This window comes from Phyllosticta capitalensis (genome assembly GCF_038381095.1).
Source record: "Phyllosticta capitalensis strain CBS 128856 chromosome Unknown BKA78scaffold_10, whole genome shotgun sequence".
Classification (NCBI taxonomy): Eukaryota; Fungi; Ascomycota; class Dothideomycetes; order Botryosphaeriales; family Phyllostictaceae; genus Phyllosticta; species Phyllosticta capitalensis.
In genome coordinates, this window is record NW_027117448.1 from 436,805 (window position 1) to 459,636 (window position 22,832).

The following is a 22,832-nucleotide window of genomic DNA, read 5'->3' on the forward strand; positions in this document are numbered from 1 at the left end:
ACGGTGTTGCTCTCCATAAAGCTGCAAGATTGGTCGTTGTGGGTGGGCAATGTGAGAAAGTGGCATCGATTGCTTTCCCGCGCCCACGGGCCGCAACAAGCGGAAGACGCAGATGTCGTTCTCTTCTTCCTGAGAAACCAAAGCGGTGGTTTCCTCGCCTCGTCGCCGCCGTTGCCGACTAGGAAGGACATACGCGTCGGATCGAGCTTAAGCACCTTTCGGGTAGGTAACTTTACAGACAGGGCGAGCCTAAATGCGCCACAGCTTGGGCTCTTGGAGCACGCAAGTGCCGGGGCGATCAGTTGACTGTTGGCAAGCTTTTTTGATGGTGCCATACTCATCTTGCAGAATGTTCTGTGCAGAAAGCTTGCGCTGCTCTTTGGTCGTTGGAGTGACAGTGCTGCTTCCGCATGCTCTCGATGCTACCCGGAATTTTGATTGCTTTGTCTATAATGGACAATGTGGCGGTGGTGGTGGTACGTGGTGGGTATTTTCGAATGAGATTTTCAATTCTTTTGTGTAGATAAAAGTACGTATGGCTTGCTCATGATCAACATTGCTCTGTCAACAAGCCACTCAACAAGTAGATACAGCGAATCGAAGCCCCGAGAAGGAGCGACAGAAAGGAAAAAGGGAAAAAAAGGAAGGTCGTCACCTCATCCCGTCATGCTCGAACGTAATTTTCGCCAACCAGTCGCCCTAGCCACCATCAGGATTCATCGATTGATCCCGATCAAGCCGTTGCCTCTGCACAGCGTGAAAAGCACCGTCACCTCCTCGCCACCCTTGCAATCGCCCATCTTCCCTGTACTGCTTGGCGTCGGCCACTCGCAGTCATCGCTGCCGGGAGAGCATTCGAGAACAGGACAGCCGCGCGGACCCTCGAGCTCGAGACGCCTCCACCTTTCGCGCCACGGCTTGCCGTTAACGGTGCTCATGTCGTACCAAATGTGACCGCCTTTGTCCTTGTCGTCGCCGGTGCCAGAGCTCATGCCCATTGGGCCATCGGTCTCGCTGACTTCAATCTGGTAGATTTCGCCGTCAAAGGAGCCCTCCTCATCATGCTGCAGCTTGACGCAAAGGCCGCCGTCGGCGCTGTTCTTGCGTGGCGAGATGGGCGCCTCATATGTGCCACCATTGCTATCGATTTTCTTCTTGTCGCCGCTGTCGTAGCCGCCTCCCATGGTCGTCTTCGCGTAAATGGGAAAGTGGCACATATTGATAATCTTGGTCTTGGTCGCAGCGGTAGGCATGGGGCCACTTGTAAGGAGGAGGAAGAAAAGCGAGGCGAGTTGAGTGCTCAGCTTCATTTTGGTTGTGAAGTTGGTCGATCGTAGATAAGTGGTCGATGAACGGTCCAGAATGACGACAGATGGAAGGTGTCGCAATGACTGTTGGTTTTTTTATTCTTACTCCTGAGGAGATAATGAGTGTCGAATTTTTCGTTTTTGAAGTTAGCACCAGGCGCGGAGACTCGCTTCGACTTTTGATCAACGAGAGACTGATGTAAAAATGATCGAGATGGTCAAAAGAGTGAACGGATCGATATCCAAAGCTGAAGGATAGGGGCGCTACGCAAAGACTTGAAGCAACGCGCAACGATGAAGACCGGTTTGCAGCAGGACAGGGAGCCTTGAACAACCTGGCAACATCATCAGCACACTGCCTACTTATACTACCCCATGCCTAGAGCGCTCCGGAATTACGACGCCACGCGCCTAGACCGGCGGGGTGATCATTGCGGCAACCTCACGCCTGGTCGAGAAAGCGCGCTGGAAATTGCGAATGGAGAACACATGTCGAGGGACCCAGGACGAGAGCTCAGGAACAAACGGCCGCTCGTTGGCTCGCTGCAAGTCACTGACGCAGCGGCTTCGAGCCTAAAGCTGCGCGCTAAGATAAAGATGTTTCGCCTCTGCGATTGTTCGCTGGGAGGGTCCCTGATGGTCCAGCGGATGGGTGGATCGAGTGCCGCGAAGCTTGGCAGGGACCGGGATGGCAGGGAAAGAACGCCGGATTTGCAGGCTCTGATCAATGTTGATGAGACAAATTGTGCTTGCAGTCTGGGTCTTGCTGCGAAATGGCAAAAAAGATCGGTGAGCTGTTGTTGAAACGGCGAATGGAAAAAATTCATTCGCCAGCGCATAATAATGTTGGTAGTATCGACAGCGGAGTCCAAGATCGAAGCATTCTGAATCAGGCAGTCCGCATTGGAAGAAATTCGATTGGTCGAGTTTCTGAGAATGTCATGGGTTTGGCGGGATGTGAGTTTAAGCTGACCAACCAACCCAAGACCACAAGCGCTCGCCCGGAGAGAAAACAACGCTCTCCACTGACGTAACAGGCGCCCAGATGCAAAGGCGCTCACCGATCCATGAGAACTGAGAAATCCAGACTAAGGCGTATCATACAGCCCGGATTTCAATGTTCGTGTTTCGGGAGAGCTGTTCGCTGCATTTTAGGCACCATCTCATCCAGTCATTGATGATGATTGGGTGAATGTGTTGTACGCGGTACTGGATACACTTGTCGAATTGCTCGATGCACGCATCGCAGTGCTCTTGAGGGGGCAATTGTCTCCTTCCTGGCATGATTGAGAGTATTTAGCAAGTTTGGTGTTCAAGCTGAACGGGTGATCTAGAATTCCAAAGTTGAAGGTTGGCTTTATATCAGTGCTGAACACATATACCAAACGCTTCAAGAGACGGAGAGTGTATTTTTCTTGGAGCCCGACGCCGTTGTGGAGAGATTCCTAAGTCTGGATCAGTGCATGCAAGGAGCAGTCATGAAGCTGCAGCACTCGGTATCTGAACGAGCTCAGGAGACAGCTCCTGAGGAATCCACCTTGGGCGCAGGTGACGTCTTTGCTCACAATACTCCATAAGTCGCGGTACACATCAGGATGGGCTCCTCATTCTGCTAAGGGGGATCCGACACTGGTCGACGACAAACAGAATCGACTGTGCCATGTGAAGTGATCGGCAGCGGGGTGACAGTGTTTGCTGGTGCCTCCCAAGCAGAGACCAGCGCTCTGAGGTCAGTGTACTGCTGTTTGGAGTAGGCGCCGCTCGTTCAACTGTCTTGACATTCCAAAGTCGCGCCCAGAAATCATGACAGTCCGTTGAGTAAGATACTGTATTCGTTTTCAGTTTCGGAATGAAGCGACTCCCGATCCATGGAGTGACATAGCCGACTCGGACTGACAAAGAGTGGGGAAGGTTTCCATCATAGTTAAGCTGTACGTCTCTGCGAACGTCTCTTGGCTTCGAGCTCGGGATAAGGTTGATCGACGACTGGGGTGGATTGGGTTTCAAGCATTCGCTTGGACTCAGAAGCCGAAAACCTTCAGTGAAAACTTCTCACTGGTGCGATGACGCTGGATCGAGTGCCGAAGGACGCTAGACATGTTGAAGCCCAAGAGTTGTCCAATGGCAAGATGGTGAGGTGGGGCACAATCGGAGTACTGCTTAGCAAGTAGCTTTGTGGAGGGCCGAAAAGGCGTGGCCAGTTTCCCGACTGGCACCACAAAGCCTTCGAGAGGCTTGACGATAAAGGCTACAGCAAGAATCTCCTGATGATGTAGAACGCGACAAGCAGTCGAGGTCCGATGACGGGAAACATGCCGATTGCGAGCCCTCGGCGAGCAACGCGAGATCTGACAACGATGGTGAGGAGACGTGGAAAGCTGGTGAGGCCTGAGGCAACTGTTGAGCAATGCTGAAATGTATTTGCAGGAGCACTAGAAGCTGGATGTTGGATGAAGGTGAGTGAATGGGTGTTGGAGACATAGAGGGTACCTAGTTTGGTAGAGGGAGCGGGCCGGCATTTTTCCGCCCGCTGGTCAGGACGAAGTCGCTCTTTCCGCAAATAAAGAAACCTCCGACCACCCCTCCTCCTCCGCCGCCGCTCCTCAATACCAAGCCCAAGTCGGGCTCGTCGTGATGCTGCTGATGAATTGACGACCATTAACGATCTCTCGGGCTATTCCTTCTTCCTTGCTTTCCTTAATCTCAGCAGGAAATCTACCACCTTCATTCTCAACCCCGGCGTCCACGGATACTACGCATACTTCTTCGCACAGTGAAGTCTACCAGAGGTGCTTGAAGCAACCGAATCGACGTGTGCTTTTCTCGCTTTGCGTGAGCAGCGATTCGACTGGCGGGGAGCCAAGGAACAATGAATTCTACTGGTACGTCGTGGTGCATTGGCAAATCTCCCGTCTGGCCGCCAATCGGATGCCTACCATGCCTCAGTTTGCTCACATAGCTCACAGAGACTGTCAAAGTCGTGCCGTTGACCTGCCACGGTCACTCCCGTCCAATCACACACATCAGCTTCTCATCGGTGGACCATGATGACCAGTACTATCTCATATCGGCTTGCAAAGGTGCGGGTTTCCGGGTCAATGGGTTGCTTCAAAAAGCTGATGATTGAAAGACAACAACCCCATGCTCCGCAACGGTGTGACTGGTGACTGGATAGGAACTTTCTTGGGTCACAAGGGGGCTGTCTGGTCTGCCCGCCTTTCCGCCGATGCGACTCTCGCAGCTACCGGCTCCGCCGACTTCTCCGCCAAGGTCTGGGACACGCAAACCGGAGAAGCGCTCCACACGCTCGATCATCCCCACATTGTCCGCGCCGTCGCATTCCCAAACCAGCCTCACCCTCAGATTCTCGCAACGGGTAGCCAGGATAAGAAACTGCGCATCTTTGATCTCTCCCGCGGCAGTGCCAGCTCTTCTCCGACAGGCGTAAACGGAACCTCCTCGACCACCCCGAGCTACGAGATCGGCGCTGGCGCCCACCAAGGATCTATCAAGTCAATTGTCTGGGGTAATGACCCAAACATTTTGATTACGGCTTCGGAAGACAAGAGAATCAGGTGGTGGGATCTGAGGACGCAAAGCACAATTGGCGAATACACGGTGGAAGGCACATTGGGAAGCTGTGAGCTTGACAACATCAGCGGCGACGGAGGCTCAAGTGGCGGAATCCTGAGCGTGGCAGCCGGTAAAACGGCCTACTTCTTCGACGCAAGGCAGCCTGCACGGTTGATCAAGAGCATCAAGACCGACTATGACTTGGCCAGCGTCGCTCTTCACAGCGGCCAGGGAAAGTTCGTTGCTGGCAGCAGCGGCGACACTTGGGTGCGGGTGTTCGATTTCGAAACCGAGCAATGCCTGGGTAAGTTTCATCCTGCTTCAGCGCGCACTTCCACTTTGCTTACACGATTGCAGAAGTTGGCAAGGGTCACCACGGTCCGGTATGGACGTCCATGTTCTCGCCTGATGGCAAGATATACGCCACGGGCAGTGAGGATGGCACGATCAAGTTGTGGAAGTTCACCACAGGCGCCTATGGACTTTGGCGGTAGGGACGAACACCAAGCATAAATAATAAGCATAATGATACCCTTTCGAAACCATTGAATTATTACCCAGTTCCAGATTGGGATGTGCTATAGGTACCGATTTTGTGAAAGTACCGTCGCTTCGAGGATTAGATACAAGTCTTGAAGAAGACAAGCATCCACCTGATGAAGACAGGTTTTCAACCCTCGTCCGAACGATACATCTGGTCACCATCCTCTCCTCCGCCCTCCTCAACCTCCGTTTCAGCCTCGCTGCTGACTCCATCGCCACCAGAAGCATCGTTCTCCGTGCTTCCGCGGGCCTCAACCTCCGTCTCCGCGTCGCTGTTGACTTCCTCTCCATCACCAGAGGCCTCTCTCTCCAACTCCATCCTGATCTGATGCTCGATCAAGGCATCAATCCAACCGACGACGACCTCAACCCAGCGCCTTCCGGAGGAGTGCAACGGGTCCCACGGACAGCAGAGCAGGAGGACTCTGCCCAGAGTGGACTCAGCCAGAGCTCTGGCACGACCACCCTCGTCAACCACATGGTCAGCGTCGCAGGCCTCGGCGGCAAGGTAGACCTGGCTCCACAGCCACTCGCCGTTCCAGCGGCCGTGGCGAAAGACGCGCCAGATGAAATGCTCGAGGCGGGAGAAGATGCGCAAGGCGCCGACGAGCGCGGCCTTCAGGACGTCTTCGGAGCGCCACTGGTAGAGCGGGAGCGCGTCAAGGCCGGAGGGGAGGTTGCGCAGGTAGAGATCGCGCAGGGGGGCGGCGTTGGTGGCGATGTTGTTCCAGAGGTAGGCGACGTGCTCGTCGACGCAGGAGAAGTGGGTTGATGGGTCAAAGACAAAGGGCTCAGGGGCCAGCTTTGGGGACGGAGAGGAGAACGAGTCCGATGAGACGCACGAGTCCGTTTCCCAGTCGCTGCCGTTGTCGTCGGCCGCTACTTCGGTGTTGTCATCTCCAGCTTCGGCGGCTTTAGTGAGCGAGGCTTTGTTAACTGCGGCGGCATTGTCGACTGCGAAGGCATTGTTGATTGCGGATGCATTGTTGACTGTAGAAGCATTGTCGACTGCAGAGCCATCGTTGACCGCGGAGGCTTCATTGGCAGCAGAAGCGTCAACGCCGGACTTTTTCTTGTTGAGTTCGGCAAAGAGGGCAGCGACGTGCTCATTCTCATGGCCAAAGACAAGCTCGACAGCTTCAATGAGGCCGACGCCCAGAAAAAATTGGTCGCTGTACGCCTCCACAATCGAGTAGCGCTCGTTGCCCCAGACGAAACGGTACGGACTGTGAGGGATGTCGAGACCGGAATGGATGGTCTTCAACTGCTGAAGCTGGGGGAAGATGTGGCAGAGCCAGGTCTGGAGATAAATGGTTAGGTTGAAAAGCTTTTGGAGGCCGGGTGAGAGTGCATGGAAGTACTCACCAGCTCAGCGAACTGGATCCAGTCCCATTTGGTCAAATGGCGCAGTGACTGCGGCATGCTCTCTGGAACAGGCATCGCTGTTCGCTCAGGGGGATGGTGATTTGGATGGGTGCGGGATGTCAAAAAGGAAGAACGAAGAAAGGTTTTAAAGAGGGTACCAGAGTCGACGACTAAGCCGCGCGGCGAGCACAAAATTGGTTCTTCAAAATTCAAAAACTATCACAGAATATGGCATGGATATGATGCTAGAGACGTGTGGACACGTGCTTTATAGAGACTGGGGAAAGAAAAAAGAAAGGAGAGGCCCCCTGGATTCCATTCAACGTTCAAACCCAGCTCCCAATTACTAGTAACTTTTTCAACATCAGCTCAGATGCTTGCCCACATCAATCCTCCATAGCGAAATACTCAGCCCACTCTTGACTTGAATCACTCGACCTCCATGTCTATGTCGTCGTTCATAGCATTGGTCGTGGTGGCCCCCTGAACCTGAGCTTCTCCAGCCCCGTTAACAGGCACGTCAGCGGCACCATCGTGGCCCACGCCCCAGTAGTCTTCCATCTCAGCATCAAGCTCATCTTGAGTCTTCCTCGGCCGGCCTTGAATCATTGGCCTTCCATCATCGTCGGCTCTAGGCCTGCGGGGTCCACCTGTCCTCCTCTCTCCAGGCCTGCGGCCCGAGTCACGTCCGCCACCACCGCGACGACGCGGCGCAGGCGAGCGCCTTCTTCCAGAGTCCTGGCCTGGCACGTAGCGGTCGATTCCAGCGGGCGGGGGTTTGGTCACGTCGCTTCGGCGACCACCTGCTTCGGGGCTCAGGCTTCGGTCGCGGGATTCGATGCGATCGAAGAGGCTGCGGCTTGGTCGTTGAGCACTGTCAAAGGGGTTCCGACGCGGCGCAGGGCCAGGAGGCACGAGCGTCAGTCTGATGGGCTGGCCGTGTGCATTTGCACCGTCGTACTCGCGACAGGCTACTCGCGCGTCTGCGAGGCTGCGGTAGGTGACAATGGCGACGCCTTCGCTGCGGTCGTGGCGGTCGTACATAAGACGAGCATTGTCTACAGGGCCAATGCGCTCAAATAGCTCCTGAAAGAAAGTTAGCAATGCAAGGCCAAAACTGCGACATTGTGGTGCGTACGCAAATGTCGTCCTCTGTCAATTCATAATGAAGGTTCTCAACCCTGATCTTGTAGCCAGATTCTCTGCTCTTGGTTAACGACATGTCATGTCAAAAGATCTTTCAATTGTCCAACCTTTCATATTCAGGGCTACGGCGGGAAGAAAGTCGGTCGGAGCGGAAGCCGCGATTACGGGACGCGTGACGGGCTTGGATGCGTCAGTCTGCTGTCGTTGGGGAGATGCGAGGGCTACGCACAGTCGTCGTCTTCGAAACGGTCGTGGACCCAATCACTAGAGCTTGTCAGTGCCTGCTTCCCCGATGATTGTCAAGATCGACTCTACCGTTCGAGATTTCTGGAGTCGTCTCTCTGGCTCGACTGTCATTGCAGAGAGGAATTCTAGATTAGCAGAGGTCTCACGGGTACCATGGCTGCCTGAAACACAGTATCATCGGCGAACAGCAGATCCACGCAATTGCGAAGAATCGAGTTCTGAGGTATGCTCCGGATCGTTGCGGTTGCGGCGTGCCATGGGTTTAGGAGGGAGGAGGTAAAACCTGCCACAGGTCAGCTGCGGAGGTTTGGAGAGAGGCAATGAATCTGCTACCTTTCTTACGCCATCTCGAGGGTAGTCGTCGGCAGGACGGCCTCTGCGTCCGCGTCTGGGCCCAGGTCTCTGCTATCCAAAGGTGTCAGCCAAGACGGTTTATTCTGCCAGAAAAGGGTAGTCGAGCGCTTACCTGTCGATCGGAGATGACGTCGTCCAATGCGCGATCCATTCTGCAAAGGCAGAGGCGACGAGGATTCGGAGGAGCAGAGGCGATGCAGCGTCTTTCTTGACGCTTTGAGAGGGAACGGAAGCCGTTGCAAGTGGAGAGACGGACGGGTGGGTTGGTTGGATTAGATTCGTGCCAGGGCGTCACCTCCGCGCGGTTGTCAGGCCGCTTCACCGCCCCCGGCCGACCACCACCCCGGCCAAATGTTGCACCGCATCTGAACGTCACCTCGACCCCATTTCATGGAACACGACAAACCCCTGGGCCGCTCATCATTCTCATGGAGACTCTCGCCAGCTGTTGATATCCTCCTTCTCGAACCTCTACCAGTTCCATCACCACGTAAAATCGGTCGATTTTGGCGGCGGAGACTTCTCGTTGTTTTCCAACTGTATCTCCCTGCCATACATGTTGACATATTTGAGTTCAAAGCTTCTTAGACTGGACTTTCTCAGCAGCAAAGACTGTGCCCTTCTGGGGAGCGCACAGATCTTCGACCACGTCCCCTGTTTCTCGTATTCTTCCTCGCGCTTCTTTTCTCCTACAGCTCCGGCCTCTCTCGTGGCTACAGCAAGTCATTAACCATGCTGTCAACACTCGGCTCGAACACATACCTTGTACTGAAACCGCTGTAGTCACCCGATTCAGGTCCTCCATCAACTTGCGAAGCTCCCAATTCTTCTGCTGAGCCAAGGCGATCCGGTCATTGACTTCCAAAATATCCGGATCAGTCGTTCGCGTTCCAAGGGCCTCAATGGCAAGCCTAATGTCATCATGCGGCAGCGGCGGTACGTCGTCTTCTCTTGCTTCGTTTGCAAAAATCCGCTGTGCTCGAGAAAGCGATTCGTCGTCCAGCCATCCGCCTTTGGTCATCTTCTGCAACGCTTGCATTGCAGACTCGTATTTTTCCGAGTAGCCAACCACCTCGTCCCGGTACTCTTCAAAAGAGCGCATCTCAAGTTCAATTTCATGGCAGGCCGTTATGATTCGATTGTCGAAATCGTCCTTGTTCAAATCTTTCAAGTAAGTCTGGGGACTCCAGTGCTCCAATGGATCCCACGGCCACATGACCATTTTGCTCTATGTATGCGGATATGGTTGGGGTAGAGCAACTTACGGCAGATGACGGACAGCATTGATATGGCATTCATATATGCCCAACTGTCTCGAGTGCAATGGCATCACAACTTCGATGGTAAGTGCCTTGTCTTGCTCGTCTTGTAGTCATGGTCGTGTCTGTGCTCAACAGGAACCCGAACTCGAAGAGCCATGTCTCATGGCCATGTCTCTGGAAAGCCACCAAGGAATTATTTTGAGCGTATTGGTCAATCAGACACTATTCTCTACACCATTCTCTTCCAAGATCTTAATTCTGGACATCAACTTTCTACCCAGCTCGCATCCCCCTCACGCTTCTTCCCAACGCAGGAACCTCGCCATCCCGCCCCGAACCATCCCACCGTCCAAACCTCCGCGCCAAAGCGTACTCAGGCAACGCACCGCAGACCTGTCTCGAATAAAACAAAGACACGGTAATCTGTCTCCAATGACTCCCCAGCCTCAGCATGGCCTGCGCCTCTGGCAACGTCGCCACCGCATACTTCCACGCCCACCCCAGCGCCACCTCGAGCCGCTCCGCATCGACGTGCCTGTCCAACCCGTGGCGCCACCGCTCCGCCGCCACCGCTTCCACCATCGCCGTCGCCGCGTCCAGCTTGTCGACTGCTGCGCACGCGTTGACGAGCGGCACCGCGCCCTGTCTGAGCAGCTGCCGCGCGCGCCGGAGGTTGGCTGCGCTGTGCGCGTCTGCGCGGAGCATGCCTCGTGCCTTTTCCAGCACCGCTCGTCCATTGTTGAGTTCGGAGTCTGAGGGCCGTGCCTGGCTGGTCCCCCTGGTTGGACAAAATCTCGCAAACGCCTCTGCCCGCATGTCTTTGGGAATCGATTTATCGAGCCTGGCGTCTGGATGCGTGTTGTGGTATCGAATGGCAATGTTGCGGAGGCGATCGCCGTTTCGACGATGTTGCTGCAGCAGGCGGAAGATGATCGAGTGCAGCTCCTGGCTGCTGGCGTCTGCGAAAAGCTCTGGTGAAGACATGATTTGGCTTTGAGATTGTTACTGATTTGGATGGTAGGTTGAGTATGAAGTTATTTGCCTGTTCGATGCCACGTCTATATAGCATTTCCAAATCGGTCCTTTGCCCCACAGAACTGTGCATGGTCCGATTCAGGTTGGAACATCAGGAGCGGCTGCGTTTCAAGGTGCTGCTGAACCTGATTGTCTGATGTCTCGTCATTGTTGCTGCATCCATTTTGCTCATGTCTCTGGTGGCGTTTTGGCTCTCTGCGTTACGCGTTTGTCACTGGAACGTCTTTGAGCTTCTTGTCTCTTCTGGCTGTTTTTGGCATTGTGTTTTCCTATCCTTTGTATTGTTATCTTCCACTGTCTTCTACAATTAGTCTCGCCGAGACATCCGGAACTTGAGTTTGGCTGGCATCACGGAATCCACAAGAACCTGAGAGGCAACTCAAATCAAGATGATCTTCTCATAGACTCGTATCTAGTGCTGTCTAAGCTTTTGCGGCCTCCCTTGCTGTCCTTGGAGTGCCGTTCGAGTTGTCCGCAATTCTGACCAAAGAAGGGAAAGGGAGGGAAAAAAGAAAAAAAGAAGTCAATGAGCAAGCCAAGTACCCTCACGAGCCAGAAGTCCCTTGTATCCAACCCGTTTCGCACCATTAGTCTCTTTTCTTGTGTCATAATTCCATGTCTCGTTCCCTCTTGATTTGTTCCTCGGCCACTGTATCCCTGTTGAGTGGCAAGTAGCCATGTCAAAGCCTCATTGTGAGTCTGAACTGAACTCCGTATCGCCCGCTCCACATGACCCTTGTGCTTCAAGTCTCCATTTTGACATCTTCCTCAGAACCGGATTCCTCATCGGGACCAGAATTTTCTTCGTCACTGCTAAGACCGTCGTCCTGAAGCCATCTGTACTCTGGAAAGTTTGGTTTCCAGGAGAGAGCGAAGTCAACTGCGGAAAACGTTAGTGGATCCTCGTCAGAAATGCTTCGCAGACCACACTACCTGCAAAAGCTGGGACCTTCTTGATGAGCTTCTCAGTCCGATAGCGGCTGAGATACCTGTGCGCCTTCGGGAGGTGATTCTTCGCAAAGAAGTCTCGAAGTCCGTGCTGATCCTTTTCCGGAGGCAGGTTGGCGTAGTTGTCGGGCGCAGCGCCGTAGAGAAACTTGACCATGTCGTCGCCAGCATCAAAGCAAAGCTCCTCCTCAGGGTCCATCTCGTCGAGAAGACGCTTGAAGTTGGAGACAGCAGCTTCTTGCAGCCGTGTACAGCCAATCTCGCGCGCGAAGTTGTAGATGATGATCTGGGCGATGATGTGCTGAACGAAGTAGACGTCTGGCTCCGGTGTCTCGAACTTTCCGCTCTTGATGGCGCTCAGCAAGGCCTCGATGATTGCTTTTTCGTCGGCGTAAATGCTGACAAACTCGCCGAGATCAATGAAGCATTCTCCAGTCTGGAGGTACTAGATCACAACATTAGCGAAGTGAGCCAGGCATGGCGGTAGTGCATTGGATATTCTCACCTTGTCGATGAACTTGCGAAGGCCTGGTGCGTGGTTGCCGATGTCAGCTGGGTTTGCAACGTAGATATGCAGTCGTCCTTCGACCACAAAGCCAACTTGTGTGTTGCAAAAGTCACGTCTTTTGTAGGGACGTTCTGAATCCGGAGGTGGAGCCATGATCTAGCAGCGTGGGTACTCTGCCAAGGGGAGCGACTTTACTGTCGATGAGTTCGGGAAGGGTATGCGAGGTTCGTTGACAGAGAGGGAGAGATGAATGATGAAAGGTGTTGGTGGAATGTTGTGGAAGATGTTGAGAGATGGAGGTTAAGTAGGGAAGTAGGCAGATGGAGCGAGGGTAGAATGTACAACGAAGGTGAAGTGGTCATCGAATCATGTGATTATCCTTTTGACAAATTGATAGCACGGTGCTTCTACTCGCCGCTGAGCGTTCGACCACTTGTCACATGGCCTTGAAGAAGATTCGAGAGAATGATTGCGTTTACATAGAAGAGTCAGCTCCGAAGGTTGGCAGTCTGACTCCCAAGTCCATGCAGATTTTCTTGATTCTGTCTACCCATCTCGTCCATCCAAACTTGTGATTCAAAAGCAAATAAAGCAAAAGTAGCCAGCCGGATCTGTCTCTGGATCCAGACCCTCCGGCCCATCACCGACGGCAGTCTCATCTTGAATATTCCCCTTTTCCGACTTGAGATCCTCTCCATTTCCTTGAGCTTCAATCAAAGTCTCTTCAAAATTCCCCGTCTTCTTTCCATGGATTCCATCTAGTGCATCCCGGAGCGCTTATCTTGGATGGTCGAACTTCAGATCAAAGGTTGAGCTGAGCTCCCTCTTCACGCTTGGAGCTTGCTCGAAGCTCTTGGAGCTTGGATCCAAGAAAGAAGGCGTAGTCATCTAGGGTGAATTAGCGTTTGATACCAAGGCTGGAGATCCGCACAAAACAAGATCGGCTTTACCTGCAAAGTCTGGGTACTTTCTGATGTATCCTTCGAGCTCATCCTTTTTCAAGTACTCGTGGATGAGGGGGAAACCGGTCCGGGAAAGGTAGTCCCGAAGTCCGTGTTTGTCCACTTCCTTGTCGAGAGGGAAAAACCGTCCTTTGGGCTGTCCATACAAAATGAAGACCAATCTCTTGAGATTTTCAACGCCGAGCACTTCCTGATCATCAACCTTTTCCGAAAACGAGGAGAAAATCCTCCTGCAGTTTGTGGCAGCCGCTTGCTGGAGGATGGGGGTGCCTGTGACGTTGCCGATCACGTAAAGTCCGATAATGGTGTGCAGACTGGTTGTATTGTCGATGTCAAAGCTTCCCGTGTATATCGCCTGCACGAAGCTCTTCAGCGACTGAGTTGCAGTCGTTGGTGGGGCCACAGTGAGACCAAACTCCACCGGGCTGAGCATGATCTCTTTTGTGTCAGGGTCCTATGATAACGGTCAGTATATTGCTGACTGTCGCAATTTCCCCAGGTAGTTGAACCTTGTCAATGATTTCACGGAACTTCGATAAGCGACTGTAGAGAATCGCTTTGTGGACTTTGACTGACTGGGTCGAGCCCCAGCGGGCGCAAATCCGGATTTCTACATCCGTGAAGGCATCGCTCGACCAAAGGCATGTCGTGTCGAGCTCTTCGGCCATCGTGAAGCTGGGGAGACGCTTGAGCTTGGAAGCCGAAAGCAGATCGTGAGCGGAGTAGAGGTCGACCAGTGAGTTTGGAAGTGAAGATTTGGTGGTGGAGTGGGTGGAAGGTTGACGATGCAGAGCCCAGCGCAGAAGCGGAGGCAAGGATCTGGAAGACGAAGTTAACGGAATCAGATAAGATTCAAGAGTGAAGTGAGCTGAATTGACTCGAATTAAGGCAGTCTTGTGCCGAGATTCTTTCCTGCGGTAAGCGCGTGCACTCTATGGAAGTTCATCATCAAGTTCAGATCATCGCGAAATTCAACCAAATCACTTTCTTGTCCAGATCATCTCCTCTACCTCAAAGCCCCGAGAAATTTCGCATCCTGCCGGTATCAACCATTCATGATCACTGAGATGCTCGGTTGAACTCAGATTTGGTCCACATAGTTTGCCTTCAAGAGCTAACTTCTCACAATCAGACCCATCCCTTGGACGGAGCTGCAAAGCTCTTCTGCAAAAGCATTCTCTCGTGACCTCTTAGGTGGGCGCTTGTAATGCCTCTCATCAAGAGAGAGAGCACATCAAACAGTCACTCAGTAGCCAACAAATCCGATCAAAGTAGAACCACAAATACCACATGCTAGCCGAAGCTCTCTTTGGAGAGCGCACAGAAAGAAAGCATTCAAGCCTCTCGAGCGTAGAAGACGCGGAATGTGGGCAGGGTGCCACGGAACATCCACATCCATTGAGTTCAAGGACATGAGGATAGTCAGTTGTGTGTGGGCGGCTTTTACAACCGCTGATCGCCTCGAGGTTTTGAACTTCGGCTCTGAAATCATCTTCTCAAACAGAGGGACCACGGCTGCTAAAGGTGACCCAGATTCAACTGAAAATCATTTGCGCCTATCAAAGCTTCCACACAATGACAGGCAATTGATTGCATGAAGGTTCCGTTTCTTTTTGTTCATTCGCTCTACAGACTTCTGCACTCCCTGTGCCTCATAGTCTCGAACTCGAACTCGACACCTTTAGCCTTTTAGTAGTCCCTGCCGCATCTGCCCGAAATCAAATCCGCTCCTCTTGCTTTTGGGGGATGAAAACACAGGTTCATCCAGATTATGGCTGCTGGGTGACTGTCAAAACTTTTGTGCCACCCGCAATCCAAGACACCGCAAATCAAAAAATCCAGACAGTCGCCCTACGGGTTGGCGCAAACTTGGTCCCGCCAACTTCTCAATCTTTTCTGTTTGTCGCCATGGGCTGTGTGACTCCGGCTCAAAACACGGAGGGAAAGTTCATGTTCGGTCCCGTCAAAAACATCATCGGAGGTTTGGTCGTAACGGCGGAGCCACTGAGCCGGGTTCCGCTCACTTGGTCTGTTCGAAATGTTTCTTCGCGAGGAAGACGGCAAAGTCAACTATTACCTGTTAGTGGCTACCGGACTGGATGCGATGCTGTTCGTCTTACCTGCAAAGCTGGGAGTCTCCTTCAGAGCCTCCTCGAGCTCGCCCGCGTCACCATGCTTCAAGAGGAAGGGGAATACAACGTCGACGAACTCCTTGCGCCGAGCGGGATCGTTCATTGGGAACTTTTCGGCACGATCCGGGCTGTAGATGACAGGAATTGTGTGATCAAGAAGGAGTTTTGCTTCCTCTTCATCCCATTCCTTGTCACCCGGTGCAAGAAACGCGGCCAATTGCCGCTGGAAGAGGGAAGTAGCGGCGTCCATCATGCAAAGAGTGCCGGTGGCAAGGCCTGTGTCGTAGTTCTCGACCGCGTAGAGAACATCCAAGGCGATGCTTGCATAGCTGCCGCCGAGGGATCCGTGGTAAATGGCAGTGATCGTCTCTTCCAAGTAATTCCAGCAACCCCAGAACTTGGTGTACATAGTGTCTTCGTCTACTTCAATGCGTTGAATGGCGGGATCCTGCAAAATTGGGATTGTGAGTGGTTCAGTCATCCTTACTCCTTTCCGAAGTCAGAACTTACCTTTTTGAGAATCTCGCGGAAGAAGACCGAGTGCTCATAGAGAATTGCTTTGTGGGCTTTGTAAGAGTTGCCCTCGAAGGAGATCTCTATGTCCTGAAAATGGGTGGACGCGGAGAGGAAGGTGTAAGAGCCACCCTTAACCATATTGGCGGACTGTGACTCAGGACTTGAGCGTCCCGAGCAACAGCTGAACTTGAAGTGAGCGCGGGTTCAGATGCACTGGGGAGTGTGGACTGAGATTGGCTGAGGAAGACGTTGGGATGAGCCGTCAAGTTCGAAGGACCGAGCGGGGTGAGGTATCAAACGAAAAGCCCCAGACGGCGCGTCCGGATGATATGGCTGGTCGTGGTGACTGCAGACGCGTCGGTGGTGAGATTGTAGAGCGCAGCGTGTGCAAGAGAGGTGGTGAGGGAGCGGAGAAGTGTCTCAGACCATGCGGAAGGTCGAAGGTTGAGAGTGCAGGTCGAAGTTGGTTCCCGAAGCGTGACTGGTGGGGATTTGAAGAGGGGAGTTAGTCACAGGGGCCCAGATGACTTTTAACACGACTCCGGGTCAGACAGATGCAAAAGTTGACAGGGCTTCAAAATGAAGTGAACTGAAGCATCGAGCACTGGAGTAAGGGAACTTTTCCAAATATCCTTCAAAGAGTCAACAAGAGCACGACGTACTTATGTGTTTGACAACTTTTGTTATGATCTCTCAAACTCATCGTATACTTCTGCGTTTGGTAGACGGCAGGATGCTATCTGCTCCATGAATATCGCCCCGGACCATCTTCCCCAGATAAAGCAAATCCCACTCAACCGCACATCCCGTAAGCTACCCCCAGTAAAAGCAAATGGCATCCAGAATGTCCCTGAGAAGATGCCAGAGAAAGAAAGTCGCAGCTCGTGATTTTCAAAGCTATGTCTCCGTCAATCCCATGAATATGTGCCTGTTTCACCTGTTCCACCTGTTCTGTAGTACTCCTTGCATAGATCAGGGAGTAGCATGGAAGCCCCGCATGAGCTGAAGACTCGCTCGTTCAGGGCGAATAACAGGCGGTCCTCTCACACTTCGTCGCTGTCTTCGCCGCTGTCTCTGCTGTAGTCACTGGCATCGCTGCATTGGCTCGGTAGGCCGATGAAGAATGGGCCGAAGTGGATGCAACGGGACGGACGCGTAAAGATGCACGCATGCGTAGGGGCCTGACTCGAGATGGGCGCTGCTCCCCAACTCTGCGATCGGTGGGAGAAAGTGTAGTCGACTTTGACGCGTCAGCATTGGAACACGAGCAAGCGGTGCAAATGCGCGCCTTACCTGCGAAATCCGGAATCCACCTGGTGAGCCAGTCCATTTGCCTACGGGACAAGTACATACTCATGCGTGGAGAATAGAATTCCATGAAGTACTTTCGAAGGCCGCACTCATCCCGTGCCGGGTGGATGCAAGCAGACGTGATGGTCGATCTGTTGTACACCATCTGAATGAAGCGGGCAAATGCGTCGCCCGTGGCCGCGTTGCCAAAGTCATCGCGCTCAGAGTGGAAGAGGAGCATTTTGAAATTTGTGGCAGCTGCCCCGGTCAGCAGAGGTGAGCCAGACTTTTGTCCAGCCTGGTAGGCTTGGAGGGCGAAGATGATGTTGCCCAGCAGGGAGTATCCCCGGTCGCGGTCGAACCTCTGCGTATGAATCGACTCAAGAAACACCGCAAAGATCTCGCCGTCTGGAAAAATGGCGGCTTCGTCGAGCTTGAGGTTGATCTTGTCCGTCGCCGGGTTCTAAGCGCTCGCTGGTAAGCAGATGTGGACTCGATTTTGGCAGAAGAGGTCTCACGCGTTCAATGATTCGACGGAACATGGATGAGTGCTTGCAAAGCATGATCTTGTGGGCCTTGAATGTGCGGTCTCGCAACTGCACTTGGACATCTGAAAGCTGACCCGTCTGCCAGAGGCGTGTGACATCAATTTCCGTGGTCATGGCGCCTCAACGCGACTGCAAGTGCGTCTGGAGATAAGTTGTGAGAGAAGGTGGACGACAGAGGAGTTGCAGCGCTCAAAAGCTGACTGGGAAAGTCGAGTGCACAAAGTTGAAAAGCTGCAGAGATTTGGGGTTGGGCGTCTCGAGTGCAGAGGCGGGCAGGTGCTTGCTGCAAGCGGGAAAGAGCCGTCTCCACGCTTCGCAAGTCCACACCATCCGTTTTCCCACGGCCACAAATTCATTGCAAGCCGAAATTCTCACAGTACCACCTCCACACGCCATCCCCACAAGACAACAGCAACCATGGTCGAGGAAGCGCGCAGGCAACTGTCTTTGCTCCAGCCGGAGGAGAAGGACTCGCACCACCCCTGGGAGACTTACTCCATCCAGCATGTGGGCTGGGAGAATGATGGTGCCGGCAACGCTGCGGCCTTTGAAGGAAAAGGCTTTTACAAGTAATTTGGGTCCAAAATGACAAGACTTTTACTGACAAACCTTAGGTTTTTGCAAACCGGACTCCACTCGGACCTGAAAGTCCGCGACAAGAATGGCCACGAATGGAACGTCCACAAGGTCGTTGTAGCCAAATTTTGCAACTTCTTTGAGAACGCGCTAAAGGGCCCCTGCAAGGTAAACAGTTCTCAAGATAATCCAGTCAAATGATTATGCGGCGCAGCCTAACTGGTTCCAGGAATCCGTCACCAACGTCGTGGAAATGACCGACGACGACCCTGCCGCCCTCAAGGCCCTCATAGAGTTCCTCTACGTGGAGGACTACGACATTATGACTGCGACAGACAATGATATCGTCTTGGAGTTCCATCTTCAGGTCTACATCATCGCCACAATCTACGAGGTCCAGAGCCTCCGGCTGATGGCCTTTGCGCGATTCGTCCGACTTCTCATGACCAAGACATGCCCAGCGCCATCCCTTGTGAGCTTGCTAGCTACAGCTTATGCGAACACCAGGGACAGTGATAAGCTGTTGAGACCTTTTGTCGCGCGCTTGTCAATTGTCCACATGGCGGGTCTCCTCGGCAGTCAATCCAACTTTCTCGAAGTCCTCGTGAAGTACGATGACCTGCGCAAAGACATCGCAAGACGCATGATCAACATGGACCTCACGACCACTTGTAAGGACCACTTCCATTCTATCAATTTCCAAGTTGTATATAACTAATGACACTCCTCTTAGGCGAAGGTTGCAAGGCAGCTGCGGCCCGAAAGCCTGAGAACTCTTGAAATCTGCACATCCAAGCGCCTCAGAATCAAGCATCAGCATTGGAAAAGCTCTGAGCCTTCTCTCACCGGGAGTACCGACCAATGGCTACGATTACCAAGAATGAGAAACCCGATGAGCATTGCACAATTGTAAGAGGATCTGGACCAAGAGCGGATCGGTTGGACAAGGGAAACAAGTTGGGCAGTTGGTCTTTGCATGGCGGAACACTCTGAGCTTTCCTGTTCCGCATGGGTCTTGGATAGCGCTGACTCTCGCACTGGGGCCGAAATCAAAGTCCCTGCGGAATGTACTGCGAGGACTCTATGGAAAATAATCAGGTAGAACAAAGCGAATGGAGCCAAAGATCGATCCCAGAAACACCAAGGCCAATCACCTCACTGTCCTGCACCTCAATCCAGCAAAAATTGCCTAATTGCGTTAGCGCCATGTGAGTTATTGGTGCCTGGCTTTTAGGGAAAGAGGAGATGGAGCTAAAGATCAATGCAAGAAACACCTAAGCTACCCAATCATCCGATAGACCTCACCATCCTGCACCTCCCGCCAGTAAAAATTGCCTAATTGCGTTAGCGCCGTGCGAGTTGTTGGTGCCTGGCTTTTGAGGAAAGAGTGAACGGAGGTAAAGACTCTGCGCGAAGCACCCAGCCCACCTTCCCATCGCGCACCCCAGCCGCGGAAAATTGCCTAATCGCGTTAGCGCCACAAAGGTCGTCGTTGCCTGGCTTTTAAGGAAAGAGTGAATGAAGTCAAAGACGCTAAGAGACACCCAAGCTACGTAACCATCCAAGTCACCTCACGGTCCTGCACTCCACTCCAGTAAAACTGCCTAATTGCGTTAGCGTCGCAGGAGACATGAGTGCCTAACTTCTGAGGAGAGATTCATCAGTGTTTGCCTCCGGCAGTCCGAGTAAGCTGCCATAACTCGAAACATCATCTTGTTCGAAAGAGCTCATGCTAACGAGGCAGATTTCCATAGAAAAGCTCATGTGGAACAGCAGCGTGACAGGAGGCCAAAGTCAAAGTCGACACATGAGAATCACCCAAACCACCTACTCATCCACCCCCCTTCACAGCAACAACCGCATTCGTTCCCTCCAGTCACCCAACTCCATCCTCCCATCCACGCCAGCAAAATTGCCTAATCGCGTTAGCGCCGCGCCCTAGCGACGCTAACGGCCGAGGTATCCCCACTACCTTACTCCACCACATCGCAGGTGCCCCTCTGGCAGCCTGCAGGAAAGAGCACAGTAGAAGGGCAAAGGGGGTATCAGAAGAAATGGCGACTCCAAGGCGGCGGTGCGCCTGGGGTGCTCGAATGCTCCCCGTAGCCATCCACCTTCAAGCTCAAACATCCAAGTCTTTAGGCAACAAGGCATTCGATCACTCCCTGAGCATACGCATCTCAATTTCCTTGCTAATCAGTCACGTTTAGAAGCACAACTACAGGGAGCATTCGAGCACCTCCACCCAGCCCGTCCCAAAGTCGCCATGTCTTCTGCAACCCACACTGTCAGGGGCATCTTGGAGCGATGAACCCCGGCCTGTAAGATCGCGGTGGGCGACAAAAGAAAATGCTGAGTACCAACGCTTCGTCGTAGGTCATAAGAGTTGGATGCAAGCTCTAATGACTCCTTGTCACCCTCGTTTTGGCTGGTACGGATAGATTTTCGCCATCTACCCACTAGGTGCTATGAGCTTGAATGCTCCGTAGCCCCCTGGAGGCTGCCCTTGACAATACAGGAGCCCAGAAATTCAAAAAGTTCTTTCCACCCACTGCGAGACGAGGTCGGGTGCTGTCCAGGCATGCATGCGGGCCAGCACTAATGCAGGAACAGACAAACCAGACCCAATGTCCGTGCGGGTACACAGCTATCCAAGGGCAGTCAAATGACCGTCACCAACCAGTCATCCCACGCTCCGCCCACACGCTGCTTTTCCCTCCTCAGTCTACACGCCCCATCGGTCCTCGTTTCTCGCACACCTGCTGGAGTCCACACTCAGCAACCACCCTCGCCATGCACGCTTCGGCAAAGCCCCAAGTCGAACAGCCCGCGCATGCAAGATTGCGGCGTCAAAGCGGACAAGAGACGACAGGAGCAAGCAAGCGCGCGTAAGCGGCGTAGACGGACATCATCTCGCCAGTAGTCATCTCGGCAGCCTCACTTCGTCCCTTCGTTGCTTCTTCCGCGCGTAACTACCTAGCGCACGTAAACATTGGATGCTGGCCTGGCCACCCGACCTGTGCGGTGGTTGAGAAAAAGGAAGGAGGGAGGAGAGAGAGGAGCAGTGCGACCGCTGGCTGGCTGGCTGGCTGGCTGGCTGGCTGGCTGCGGCGTCAGTTTTCTGGTTTGCATTTGTCCAAAGACAATCTCTCAGACCCAGGGCAACCAGTCAGACAATTGACGGCGGTTTCAAACGGTATGTAGGTAGCTTGTACTCTCGATCCGAGAGATGGCTGCAAGATTCAAGACTCGAAAAGACACCCAGGTGCTTGCTACATGTACATAGTCGTCGGCCGACGCCAATTCCGCCACGCAAAGCCAGCTGGGCAGCGAGAGCGAGAGCATCACCTCAGCGGCAACCCACAACAACAATGACAGCAACACGCACGACGCGCAGGGAGGACGAGCAGCGAAAGCAAGCAAGCAAGCAAATAAACACCACGCCCATCACTCGTTGCCCGCCCAACGCATGTGTATGTACAATACATACACCCTGACGCCCTCCAGATTGCCTTCGTTCGACCCTGACCCCGAGCGCCGCCTGCACGGTGGCTGTCAGGTCTGGCTGGGAGGCTGGCTGGCTCCTGGCTCCTGGCGGGCACAGCGGCGTGGAGAGATGGGTGGTGTGTGCGCCGTGCACAGACACGACGCGGACCCCGTTCTCGGGTACAAGCACCACCTCAGGAAGCCCTTACAGTAGGTAGGTAGGTAGGTTTGGACGGCCGGTTGCAACTTGCAAGGACAGCGCGCAGTCTCAACTCTGCAGCCCTCCGTATCAACCATCATGGTGATCGAAGCCGAAGCACAAGCTCAAGTCCCCTTCCCCTTCCACATACACACCGCATGCGCATACCCATCCATCCGTCCGTCCGTCCGTCCCGCTCGACAAAAGTTGCCGCACGCAAGGCTTGATTTCGATGGACCGACATGATTGACAGCCAGCCAGCCGTCGATCGCGGCCGTAGCGGGCAGGTGGCGGGAGGCGTACAGTGTTCGCGGCGCGCAGAGGACAGGAGAGGCCCGGTGCGGACGATGTGCAGAGGCTCAAGAGGCGCGGGAAACCAGAGGAGAGGTGGGGCTTCAAAGCGTGGGTGGTCGCAAAGACGACGATTCCCCGTGCTCTGGGGGCAGGTCGTATCGGATTGTGGTCTTGGGAAAGGCGGCGTGGGCTGCAGCGAGAAGAGGACGAGAAGCAAAATGGTCGGTCATATGTATAACCCTCACGCCAAGTTTTCTCTCATGCCTGCGGAAAACCTGCTTTGATATGCATAAGACGGGATTGGTGCGTACCTATGTGGTAATCCAGGCCATAGGCGTGGTTTTTTGCGATTGTCGGACATGCATGTACTGTACGCTCCTTGGCTTCCGCGTCCGCGGCATTGGTGATACCCACGCACCCGTCCACGCGTACGCGCGGCGTGGTCGCCCTCCCGTGGTATTGGAACATCAAGGATGGGCGGGCATAAGCCGGGGTAGCACAGCCAGGTCGCTGGGTACCTCAACGCAGCGGTTGCGTTCAAA

The 22,832-nt window shown here is 53.6% G+C and overlaps 10 protein-coding genes across 10 annotated transcripts; 3 read left to right on the top strand and 7 right to left on the bottom strand.

Moving 5' to 3' along the window:
• Nucleotides 1–716: 716 nt before the first annotated feature.
• Nucleotides 717–1,310, bottom strand: BKA78DRAFT_298728 (uncharacterized protein; the record flags this gene model as incomplete). Its single annotated transcript, XM_066886955.1, has 1 exon — nt 717–1,310. One exon carries the CDS (start codon nt 1,308–1,310, stop codon nt 717–719), a length of 594 nt encoding a protein of 197 aa, XP_066740318.1.
• A 2,481-nt stretch (nt 1,311–3,791) lies between these two features.
• BKA78DRAFT_323113 (serine/threonine kinase receptor associated protein-like protein) lies at nt 3,792–5,426 on the top strand. The gene is made up of 4 exons (XM_066889169.1): nt 3,792–4,189; nt 4,274–4,387; nt 4,438–5,184; nt 5,238–5,426. The coding sequence occupies exons 1-4, from the start codon at nt 4,177–4,179 to the stop codon at nt 5,372–5,374; spliced, it is 1,011 nt and encodes a 336-aa protein (XP_066740319.1). The 5' UTR covers nt 3,792–4,176; the 3' UTR covers nt 5,375–5,426.
• A 570-nt stretch (nt 5,427–5,996) lies between these two features.
• Nucleotides 5,997–6,926, bottom strand: BKA78DRAFT_323114 (uncharacterized protein). Its single transcript, XM_066889170.1, has one exon. It carries the CDS (start codon nt 6,537–6,539, stop codon nt 6,303–6,305), a length of 237 nt encoding a protein of 78 aa, XP_066740320.1. The 5' UTR covers nt 6,540–6,926; the 3' UTR covers nt 5,997–6,302.
• Nucleotide 6,927: 1 nt separating this feature from the next.
• BKA78DRAFT_323119 (uncharacterized protein) lies at nt 6,928–8,799 on the bottom strand. The gene is made up of 7 exons (XM_066889171.1): nt 8,647–8,799; nt 8,514–8,585; nt 8,250–8,284; nt 8,164–8,198; nt 8,042–8,114; nt 7,927–7,990; nt 6,928–7,874 (listed from the first exon to the last, which is right to left on the bottom strand). Exons 1-7 carry the CDS (start codon nt 8,683–8,685, stop codon nt 7,218–7,220), a joined length of 975 nt encoding a protein of 324 aa, XP_066740321.1. The 5' UTR covers nt 8,686–8,799; the 3' UTR covers nt 6,928–7,217.
• Nucleotides 8,800–9,665: 866 nt separating this feature from the next.
• BKA78DRAFT_360477 (uncharacterized protein) lies at nt 9,666–10,780 on the top strand. Its single transcript, XM_066892413.1, has one exon. The coding sequence runs from the start codon at nt 9,836–9,838 to the stop codon at nt 10,550–10,552; it is 717 nt and encodes a 238-aa protein (XP_066740322.1). The 5' UTR covers nt 9,666–9,835; the 3' UTR covers nt 10,553–10,780.
• A 794-nt stretch (nt 10,781–11,574) lies between these two features.
• On the bottom strand, nt 11,575–12,440 carry BKA78DRAFT_298734 (uncharacterized protein; the record flags this gene model as incomplete). The annotated part of the gene is made up of 3 exons (XM_066886956.1): nt 11,575–11,711; nt 11,765–12,224; nt 12,285–12,440. The coding sequence occupies 3 exons, from the start codon at nt 12,438–12,440 to the stop codon at nt 11,575–11,577; spliced, it is 753 nt and encodes a 250-aa protein (XP_066740323.1).
• A 239-nt stretch (nt 12,441–12,679) lies between these two features.
• Nucleotides 12,680–13,917, bottom strand: BKA78DRAFT_346422 (uncharacterized protein; the record flags this gene model as incomplete). Its single annotated transcript, XM_066890524.1, has 3 exons — nt 12,680–13,045; nt 13,238–13,703; nt 13,732–13,917. The coding sequence occupies 3 exons, from the start codon at nt 13,915–13,917 to the stop codon at nt 12,864–12,866; spliced, it is 834 nt and encodes a 277-aa protein (XP_066740324.1). The 3' UTR covers nt 12,680–12,863.
• Nucleotides 13,918–15,269: 1,352 nt separating this feature from the next.
• Nucleotides 15,270–16,035, bottom strand: BKA78DRAFT_298736 (uncharacterized protein; the record flags this gene model as incomplete). The annotated part of the gene is made up of 3 exons (XM_066886957.1): nt 15,270–15,319; nt 15,370–15,829; nt 15,892–16,035. 3 exons carry the CDS (start codon nt 16,033–16,035, stop codon nt 15,270–15,272), a joined length of 654 nt encoding a protein of 217 aa, XP_066740325.1.
• A 905-nt stretch (nt 16,036–16,940) lies between these two features.
• BKA78DRAFT_355893 (uncharacterized protein) lies at nt 16,941–17,849 on the bottom strand (the record flags this gene model as incomplete). The annotated part of the gene is made up of 3 exons (XM_066891984.1): nt 16,941–17,137; nt 17,191–17,650; nt 17,706–17,849. The coding sequence occupies 3 exons, from the start codon at nt 17,847–17,849 to the stop codon at nt 16,941–16,943; spliced, it is 801 nt and encodes a 266-aa protein (XP_066740326.1).
• Nucleotides 17,850–18,152: 303 nt separating this feature from the next.
• Nucleotides 18,153–19,091, top strand: BKA78DRAFT_355894 (uncharacterized protein; the record flags this gene model as incomplete). The annotated part of the gene is made up of 4 exons (XM_066891985.1): nt 18,153–18,304; nt 18,350–18,479; nt 18,541–18,982; nt 19,045–19,091. 4 exons carry the CDS (start codon nt 18,153–18,155, stop codon nt 19,089–19,091), a joined length of 771 nt encoding a protein of 256 aa, XP_066740327.1.
• Nucleotides 19,092–22,832: the final 3,741 nt, after the last annotated feature.

Coding starts and splice junctions, on each gene's coding strand:
- BKA78DRAFT_323113 (XM_066889169.1), top strand. Junction 4,388..4,437: donor TCTCATATCGGCTTGCAAAG/GTGCGGGTTTCC, acceptor GATGATTGAAAG/ACAACAACCCCATGCTCCGC. Junction 5,185..5,237: donor CGAAACCGAGCAATGCCTGG/GTAAGTTTCATC, acceptor ACACGATTGCAG/AAGTTGGCAAGGGTCACCAC.
- BKA78DRAFT_323114 (XM_066889170.1), bottom strand. CDS start 6,539: ATGAGAATGAGCACGTCGCTGCCCTCTTTGCCGAACTCAACAAGAAAA.
- BKA78DRAFT_323119 (XM_066889171.1), bottom strand. CDS start 8,685: ATGGATCGCGCATTGGACGACGTCATCTCCGATCGACAG. Junction 8,586..8,646: donor ACGTCATCTCCGATCGACAG/GTAAGCGCTCGA, acceptor ACCTTTGGATAG/CAGAGACCTGGGCCCAGACG. Junction 8,115..8,163: donor CCGTTTCGAAGACGACGACT/GTGCGTAGCCCT, acceptor GACGCATCCAAG/CCCGTCACGCGTCCCGTAAT.
- BKA78DRAFT_360477 (XM_066892413.1), top strand. CDS start 9,836: ATGCCCAACTGTCTCGAGTGCAATGGCATCACAACTTCGATGGTAAGT.